The sequence below is a fragment of the Centroberyx gerrardi genome, chromosome 10 (assembly GCF_048128805.1).
Source record: "Centroberyx gerrardi isolate f3 chromosome 10, fCenGer3.hap1.cur.20231027, whole genome shotgun sequence".
Lineage (NCBI taxonomy): Eukaryota > Metazoa > Chordata > Actinopteri > Beryciformes > Berycidae > Centroberyx > Centroberyx gerrardi.
The window spans coordinates 12,972,679-12,982,678 of NC_136006.1; the positions used below are offsets into that span (position 1 = coordinate 12,972,679).

General features: G+C 40.7%; 1 protein-coding gene across 1 annotated transcript in view; it reads right to left on the reverse strand.

Moving 5' to 3' along the window:
• Positions 1 to 10,000, reverse strand: part of ptprna (protein tyrosine phosphatase receptor type Na) — a 24,129-nt gene that overhangs the window by 10,250 nt on the left and 3,879 nt on the right. The window contains exons 2-11 of the mRNA XM_078286113.1: positions 9,721 to 9,771; positions 4,636 to 4,746; positions 3,697 to 3,817; positions 3,342 to 3,486; positions 3,044 to 3,245; positions 2,611 to 2,763; positions 1,962 to 2,087; positions 1,559 to 1,593; positions 1,187 to 1,470; positions 247 to 333 (exon numbers count right to left, since the gene is read on the reverse strand). Of these exons, the coding sequence (XP_078142239.1) occupies positions 247 to 333; positions 1,187 to 1,470; positions 1,559 to 1,593; positions 1,962 to 2,087; positions 2,611 to 2,763; positions 3,044 to 3,245; positions 3,342 to 3,486; positions 3,697 to 3,817; positions 4,636 to 4,746; positions 9,721 to 9,771 (1,315 nt within the window). The remainder of the gene's footprint in view (positions 1 to 246; positions 334 to 1,186; positions 1,471 to 1,558; positions 1,594 to 1,961; positions 2,088 to 2,610; positions 2,764 to 3,043; positions 3,246 to 3,341; positions 3,487 to 3,696; positions 3,818 to 4,635; positions 4,747 to 9,720; positions 9,772 to 10,000) is intronic.

The following is a 10,000-nucleotide window of genomic DNA, read 5'->3' on the forward strand; positions in this document are numbered from 1 at the left end:
ATGATAGATTTGATTTTAGTTAATCTGTGTGGTGAATGTGATTTGATATGTCCTGGCCTGGTTGAATAATTCTTGAACAACCTAACAAAAAACAAACCACTTTTCTGTTGCTGTGTGATTATTTGGCTGCCAAACAATAAAAATAATAAAATACACATGCACTCTTTCTGCGTCTCTCTATCTCACACACACACACACACACACACACACACACACACACACACACACACACAGTGGTGGTGTTACCTGATATTGATGAAGCTACTGGTGGTCAGGTGTATTTTATCCGCCAAAAGCTCCAGCAGCTTCACTCCATCATATAAACTCAGAGGACTAGGAAAGAAAAATAACATTGACAATAATCAACAGAAACCACACCACAGAAACAAATATTACAACTGCTGCTGCTGCTGCTAGTATAGAGCATCTAGTATATTTGCACATTTCTAGGTTCCTATGTTGTTGTTGTTTTTACTTTTGGCACATTCTGTTTTTTGTTCTATGTATTTTTATATTCCAACTGCTGAAGAAAGTTTAATTTCCTATTTTTATGAATTATTTTACAGTAATAATGCACAACATTTTCATATAAATAAATGTCTCTTTTGCTACTCTTTATTGCCGATTGATATAACACAATAGTGATTCAACCTATAGCCAGTTCATGAAAGGTTTTACATTTGCTGCTCTAAACACCTGGTGTCTGGTAGGTCTTTCTTGGGAAAAATCCTCTGTGATTTGTTTAGAATAAATAGATGAAAAACTGGGTAGTTAGCATGAGCAGCAATAGCCACCATGGCTGAACAGACAAAGAAAAGAGCGCCACCTACAGAAACTCAAACATCATCAACAGAAAATCCACTGTTTTATTGCAAAGTGCAGTGCAAAAATACAACAGCAATGAGCGCTTACCACCAAACATGTTGCCAAAATCAGAAAAACAAGGATTTTGAGGATGACCACGAGTAACTTAACACCAAACGCAAATCTGTGTAAAGCCTGACATCTAAAGGTAAAAAGCATGCTGCTGAAATTGTCTTCTGCTATTGGCTGATCTTTGGTGCCAGGTGATGTCACCATCTGTTGTACTCTATAGAAGGTGGCTTTAGAAGGCTTTACACAGATTTGGGTTTGGTGTTTAGTTACTCTAACAGATTGAAACAGTTGAATTTGACTGAGTGCTGACCTCTGGTTGGTGACGATGTATCCATACTCCTCTTTGGCTCCTGTTCCCTCGACCAGTGGCACTCCCTGGTCCTTCAGACTTTGTCCAGCCTCTGCAGGTGTGGCCTGGGGAGGCTTGGAGGCAGAGGGGGGAAGGCTGGGGCTCTTGGCTGGAGCTGAGGCTGGGGCCGGGGCAGAGGAGGGCACAGGGGGGGCGTCAGGGGCAGCAGGAGCACCAGGACCACCAGAAGCAGGGGCGGGCTTCTCCGGCTTACTGGACACTCTGTCTGTTTTTAACAGCTGGGTCTACAGGAGGGAATGACAGGAGAATTGTCTGTGTAAAATTATTATGATGGCATCTAGCAAACATTGTTTAAGATGGATGCCGACATACCTCCTTGAGGGTGATGAGGTCTTTCTCGTATGGATCTGAAAAATAGAGTGGAGACAGACACCATCACACTGCAGCATTTAAAAAAGATTTACAGGAAAAAACAATTCAATTACTGTGCATCTTTTGCACATCGTTTGCTCTACTCCCAAGAAGAAGTTTGAAAACATCACGTTCTTTTTGGCTGTCAGTGGGTGCAAGGGAGAGTCTGATAGACAGTGATAAAAAAAAAAAAGAAAGACATAAATGTTGCCCTTACTATATATTTGGGAGATGCATGTTTTAATATACTAATTTGCTTTCCATTATATAATATTCAACAAATAATTCTTAACTGCCACCAAAGGAGCACTAGTAAAGAATAGAGGTAATAGATGGGGGACTTTTACGATGGCTTCCACTGTACCTGTGTTGCCTTCAGTCTGCATCAGCTGCAGTATGAGGGCCAGCCTGTAGAGCTGCTGTGGACTCAGCTCTCTGGGATCGACTCCATACCTCTGCAACACACCTGACATCCTCTGGAGCAAGCCATCTAACACAGGATAGTACAGTTATCAATACATGGGCTGCCTTCACATCATCCAGATTGGAAAATGTATAAAAGTAGACTTTACACAGTTTGCAAATGCTCCCATGGTGTAAATCTATCTTTGTATAGTTTCTGTAGCACCTTTTTTTGAAATCAGAGGTAAGTGCTTTTCTCTGCAGTGCTGTGATAATGGATTTGAAAATGTGATTGTTTGGTTTTTCTCTTTCCTTGTGTAGCAAAGAATCTTTCTTTTCAAGACACTGTCAGGCTTGAGAAAAACAGAGGATGAGATCAAGTGTGAGTAACATTTAACTGTGCTATTTAACTTTGAGTAAAAGAGTCTATCTGATATAAAAACATGATATGTATGTTTTCCCCATGAGCACAAACCTTTCTCTCTCTCTCTCTGTCTCTCTCATGCACACACACACACACACACACACACACACACACACACACACACACACACACACACACACACACACACACACACAAGTATAAGTACGAATGAGTTCCTATTCCTCACCATTGAGTCCAGCCAGAGCGCTGTAGTCCTGAGGAACCTTCTTGTTCTGCTGTGGCTGCTGTCTGGCTGCAGTACCCACTCTCTCCTCTAGGGTGTAGTCTTCCACATAATCCACTGGCAACTCCAGTTCCAAGTCTTCGTAATAAGGCAGACCTGCTCACAGCACAAAAAGTTATTATGGCAAGGGGAATGGTTTAGACACAATTAGAGACAATGATGGTTTTAAACACATTTTTCATTCTGATTATGTATTATGTACATTTAAAAAAAAATGTAATGTGTTTTCATCTACCTCTTTCTGATGCTTTAACATTCTTTGTTTTAGGTTTTTACTGTTTTCATGTTTTCTATATGCTTCTATTTGTATTTTTATTCACTCTTAGCAATTTGTAAATGTTTTGAAATATGTTACATAAATCAAATCCCGTTCTACCTGCAGGTGCCATGGGAGCTGCCCCTCGGTGCCGATAAGAGGGCTGTGCAGACGCCAGGTAGAGAGACATGGCTTCCTGCAGCAGCTGCCTGTCACGCTCTCGCTCTCTCTGATTGGCCTGGGACCGCGAAGGGGGCCGTTGGTAGCCAACCCCTCCTCCAATAGGGTGAAGGGATCTCTCTACGTCATCTTGGTATCTGTGCTGTGATATTGGGAAAGGCATTCAGGTGATACAGTGCCGTGTGTGTGTGTGTGTGTGGGTGTGTGTGTGTGTGGGTGTGTGTGTGTGTGTGTGTACCTGGTGGTATGTGTATGGGTCCATGGAGGCTGATTGCATGCGTAGCGGTGACTGAGGAGGCTCAACAATCATGTAGTCCAGATAGTTGTCAGCAGCAGGCATGGACCCCGACTTAGAACTGTGGTGGTGGTTGTGCTGTCTGGACCTGGCAACCCGGAGAGAAAGGATTAGGATGAATGTAGGAGGGAAAGGAGGGAAAGATAGAGCAATGTAGCCAGACAGAGATGTAGGGTACTGCAGCTTAGGGTGGTTCTGCTTCGATTAGGCAAAACAGAAATGTTAGAGGGAGAGGATCCACATCATTTTGTGTAACATACTTTTTTCATAAATATCATTGTAACCGTAGAATACTCACTGAGAAGAAGAGGAAGGTGAAGAAGAGGACGCGCTGGGCTTAGAGGGGCGGGTGGTGTGGGGAACTCTCTTCAGCTCCTTGGATACGATGTACTGGGTGATGTCATCCTGCCAGGAAAGCCCTACACACACACACACACACACAGATGTGCACACACACACAAAAACACACACACAAGCAAACAAGCAATCAAGGAAAGACAGAGAGCAAGAGGGAGACAGATAAAGAGAGAGTACAAGAGTGTGTGAGAGAGAGAGAGAAAGAGAGAGAAAGAAGCTTCTGAAATCAATACTCTTCAACTGTTTCATGTACCAGTGGAATTCAAGAGCTCAGAGCTTAATGAATATACTGTATGTATTATGAATGGATCTTGGCCTGTATTCAAAAACCCTCAGGGACTGAGAACTGATCTAATAACACTGGGAAGGTCACATTACCGTATGAACTTCACTATACTGATCCCAGATCAACACAGAGATTCTAGGTAGACTAACACACACAGGTCCTGTATTGTATCAATATTTACTTTTGTACTTCATTTCTATATTGTATATAAGAATATTTTAATCGCATCTGTGTGTTAATGTGTGTAACAGCGTCAGATTGAAATATACATGCTAAATATGCTAATGCACAATTCCAATACAATAGAATTGTAATGCAGAATAATATACTGTAAATAGAATGCAGGGCTAGAAATGAATGTTAAAAAAATAATACATTAATACATTAATACAGTCAAAATAATAAAATGACAATGAGACACACAAAACAGAGAAAACATTGCATCTCATAATTGCTTGAACTTTTGACTTTATGTTTTCAATGTTTTCATCACAATAATCCTGTTTTGTCTCACATCCAGCAGCATCAGTGTATGAGCATCAGAATATGGACCAAATAATCAATTCTAATGGTGTTGTTAATGTTTTCTCTCACCTTGCAGCATGAGCTGTTTGAGGACTTCCTGCATCCTCTTCAGGACAGGAACTGACACCTGGTACTGGACCTGGTCCTGCTTAGAGCTGCGACACTGACCAAACAGCCCATCTGGAACGAAGACACACAAACACACACACACACACACACACAAACACACACACACACACAGCATCAGCCATTATATCTCTGAGCTCTGTAAGAAATAAAATGAATACTGTGTTTTTTTATATGAAAAACACACTCTGCTCTTTTGTTCTTTGTTCTCATAGTAGAGTTTTTTTTTTGAGGTAATCAGTGCATGTATGCGTGCACGTGTGCTATATATGGTTATGAAATGATTTTGAGTGTTCTTATAGGTGGACGATAGTTTATGCTATCCATACGTGTTTCCGTGTGTCCCATATTAGGTTAAGTTGGTTGGCTTTGTCTCAAGAAATCTGAACTTGTGGGTTTGGCTCTGTGTCAAGATTTATGATTTTGTTTACTCTAATCTATATAAGTGAATCCTCTCCACTCTTTTCTTTGTCACTTCTCTGTTACCCGTTTGGAACACTGACCTGAACCACGCATGTCTGAATAAAGAATCCACGGAAGACTCTTGAACCTTTGCTCATTCATTTTGACCCACAAGGGTGAAGCTTATTTTTCCCCTACAGCTCGTACAAGGCATTCAATTTTACTTTTAATTTTCTTTGATTTATAGTAGAACTTTCACAGCAGAGGTTTTAATGAATTTGCCCTGGAAGTACACAACTGCCTAATGCCCCTTACAAAACAGGTGAAAAAAAGACCTAATTCCTAATATGTAACAGACTTCTGTGTAACAGTTACCTGCAAATAACCATGACAAGCCCACACCAGTGAGTCATAGTTTAGAAGTACAGCCCACACTCGTTACGCTGCTCGTCACAGTCCTTTTGACAGTGTTCTGGCACTATGCACTACAGAGTTTCAACAGTTTCCATTGAAATGGGTCTCAACCTGCAGACAGCCCCATAGTAACCAAAATCATTATTTGAATTGTTTCCTGTTAATTATTTTGTTTTATTATTCTATTTATTGAAGTGAAATTAAACAATTTTTCTGATTTTTTTTTTGCTGGAAACTCATGTCAAGTTCATATGCCTTCTATGTGAAAGGTGAAATAAATATATCAGTCCTGGACATGAGTTCAACATTTCCCAGACAATTTACCATCAGTTAGAATTCTGGCCCCACCCAGATCTGTGATGTCATACCAGGGGTATTGAGGTACTATTGCACTGAGCACATAGAAATCTGATCTGAGAGGAATATTGTTGCCGCCCCCGACTAGAAATACTGCAGGTGGATCCATCGATGTAAGGGCAAATCCCACTCGTTTTCAAACTTGTACTAGAACCAGCTGTTTCTTTCATCACTCTACTATTTTATAATGCCATTCTAGTTTGTTCATATTTAGTGTTTAGAAGTGCAAGCTAGCGTTCATTGATTGAATGTAGCAATTCATGTAGGCATTTCCAATTGTACTTTTTGTTTGTAAATTTGTTATTCACCAAGTCGTAGTCTACAACCAAGAGTGGGATTTTGTCAGAGTGGTCGCAGGTAAATGAACAAGTTTATGATTAGATTGAATAAGTTTATGATTAGTTAGCACTTTGCCAAAACTATAAGCCAAAACATGCCACAACTCTGACACTTCTCCCATCCTCCCCTGCACCTCCACAGCGTCTGCCTCTAAAGGCTCCACCTCAAAACACCCAAAGTGCCATGAGGGTGAACAAGTGGAGTGGGCTGCTGAGAATCTGAGGTGCCCCCACGCCTCCCTTTCACAGACACACACCCACCTGTCCCTTTCACCACCCAACTCATTTGCATTTTCAAAATGTGTAGTAGGCTGAGACAAGCGGAAAACAGATGTTTTAGCACTTTTTAACAGATTACAGAAGACTGTACAGAAAACTAAACTGTACATAGGGTCGTCGCATGAACAGTTGTGTTAAGGGACACTGAGATCTCCATGGGCTGAGAGGCTGAGATCACGATGCTTCTAAAAAATATTGTGTCTCATAAAGCATCAGATTCTGAGGCTGCTGTGTGTTTGGGGATAAAGACAGAGCAGTGCAGATGATACATTTTTTGGTGCATCGATGAATCACCACAAGTCATCCACCAGCAGCTGAATGGCACACGGCCTAATCTGCCACAGTGATACAGTGAATTGTTATGCTGAACAGATTAGTCAAGCGTAGCGTGTTTTTATGTAGTCACAAATTGAACACACACACACACACACACACACACACAACAAAAGATTGGCTTCTGATGAACTTGAAAAATAAGTACAATGGTGACTTTTTTCTTTTTACTTTATTGTATTGCATTGTTACTCCTTTCTGTGAGTGTTCAGTAAGGCAAACTCCTTATCCTTGCTTTAGTGTGGTGATAAATCTTGATCTAGTGAAGAAATTTTCTGGGATCAGGTGTGAAAACCCCTCCCACATGTATACACTCACATAACCTCACCCACCCACACACACTCACGTACACACACACACACACTCCTATATTACCGATATGAGCCGCAGTCTGCAAAGAGAAACAGAACATTTTCAATAGCTAAAACAGAACAGTGAACCAAAGCATTTCAGTCACTGCATCTCTGTATCTACATTATGGATGTTGTTTTTATTCAACCTTGATTTGACCATGCAGGACGATTAATTACGACACAAGTTATTTATTTACAACGCTGGCCTGGCAGGCACTACCAGTGTGTTTCAGTGTGTCAGTATTCCTGACGGTGGACTGACTCAGGGCTAAGAATAGAGAGAAGAGGGGGAGGAGGAGGAAGAATGGAAGATGAATGGAGAGGAGACAGCAAACTGAATGGCTTGATCGGATTGGGACTATTTCTGTCTGGGATCGTCTTGGGTAGTGTGGGTATTTCTGTACATGTAATTTTTAATTCTACATTCGACTGTGGAATCTGTGAAATGAAGAGGAAATTCGGCTATGCAGCTCAAATAAAGTGATTTTAAAAATTACCATATATTTTATCCCATGTAAGATAAATTAGCTGAAGTCAGCTGAATGGTGATGACAACTATCAGTGCTACATTCTACAGTATGTATAGATCCTGTCAGCTGCTATCGATATACATATTTCATTATGTCCTTTCCAGCTATGCAGTTTTTGATGCATAAATTAGCAGTGTACCATGTACCAGAAGGGATTTTTTCACAGTGAATAGTTTACAAATACATATAAGAAACTGTTTACATAATGGCAACCGTTGCCCTTTTTTCCCCAATAGCATTAGTCATCACAACTACTTCCACAGTAATATGGGAAAGGTGCCATCAATAATATATTGAACAGAAGCAGAATTCACAAAAATGCGTCATAAAATGTTTGATTCAAGGACATTATATAATACTGAACAGAAGCAGGAGGTGTAAAATATTTGCAGGAGATGGTGTTGGTTCAGTTAATGAAGACCCAAAAGAGTCAAACAGTTTGTTTCTACGTATTGATTTTGCTTTTGATTAAGTGGACCTCTTAATCTAAACTCAGCAGCGGCTTATTCCTTCCAAGGTGTTGATCATTGTAAGACCTGTTTGTGTGAAAAAAGACTGTGAATGTTACACTTTTCCTGCGAGCCGGGCTCATATTTTCTAATTAATTCCGCCTACAAAACAAAACTGATTTTGGAGACAATTAGGCTGATCAAACAAAACCACTGACTTAGTTTTTAGTATCTAATAAACAAGCATACAGTTTTTTTCAGCTTAGTTTGCATTGCAGGTTCTTGGAAAAACTTTGCAACATAATATAGACACTATGGCTTTTGATACCAATTTTTCCCATGACCCACCTTGGGGTTTTGACCAAGTCTTGAGAAAACCCAGTGCAAAAGGACAATTTTGGAAAACATATTGGGATATGCCTTATTGCGGTTATCCCCTCTTCATGTTTAGGTGTTTTATACTCTGATATAAAACCTACGTAACCCATTCTGTACTGTCTGTCTATTTTAAGCTTAGTTTAGCTTAAAATAGCTTAAAATAGTGTGTGCACACTGTACACACACATGTGCAAACACACATACACACACAACGTGACCTAACTTCGCCTGAGAGTGATCCTTAGAGTAGAGATTGGTTCATACATCCTAATACAAGCCAGTGAAGTATGGGATGATGATATGAAATATTAATACTGTTCTTCTCGTCTAGCCCACAATCATTACATGAGAGAGGCACAAGTCCATTCAGAGAGAGAGAGAGAGAGAGAGAGAGAGGACAAGACTCTGTATGCTCTTTAATCATTAAAAGTAATTAGTTTGAAAACCTTTAAGTAGTCATTACACCACTGTTACTACTGTGTGTTATCCTCGGGGCACAGATGTGCGTATGTGAACATGTGAGCTTCTTTTCACCTGAAATAAATCAAATTGTATGAAATCTGAATCTACGTCTGTGTCTGCCTCTGAATTGTAAGTACGCTGATCTGTTTTGTATTCTGTCCAGTAGCTATGTGGATGCGTAAGTGCATTCAGCAGGGAGAAGTGCGTAAGTGTGTGTCAGTGACTCATCACTGTATTAGCACAGCGACTGTGGGGGTGTCGACCTCACCGTGATGTCAGCGTTGCCATAGAGACAGGGGAGCGGGGGAGGGGCTTAGATAAAGATGAGGAGGGAGAGGGGCAGGTGACGGAGAGAGGAAGACAGACAGGGTGGGGAGAGAGAGAGAATCCTTGACCTGTGCTTGTGTTGTTTTACACAGTCTTCTTTGCCAACATCCTCCCAGCGGTGTGTGTGTGTGTGTGTGTGTGTGTGTGTGTGTGTGTGTGTGTGTGTGTGTGTGTATGTCCAGCTGTGGGGTAAATCATTTGTTGTGTTGTTGTGGGTACAGAAAGGATTAAAGAAAAAGTCTGTCTTAAAAGTGTAATGTTTATATAAGAGAGAGAGAGGGAGAGAGCTAGACAGAGAGAAAGACAGAGAAAGGGATAGAAGGATTGACCTTTGATTATATACTTTAACACACCAATAAAACAAAAGTGTGTGTGTGTGTGTGTGTGTGTGCGTGTGTGTACTCACCATCTGAGCAGAACTGTTCCCTCGCACACAGTCTTCTCTCAAACAGACAACCTGACACGGAGAGAGAAAGAGAGAGCTGACTGGTACATACAGTAAAAACTGTCACCTAGTGAGACATAGCACATAATTTTCATAGCAATTTCCATGGCAACAACTACTTTAGGTTTAAAATCAGAACATAAAAACAGACCTAACCAATGGCAAGTCTTAGAAAATTGCAGAATCAGTACAAATCAAATGTGAGTAAACAGCAAGACAACATGTTTAATTGTCTTTTTCC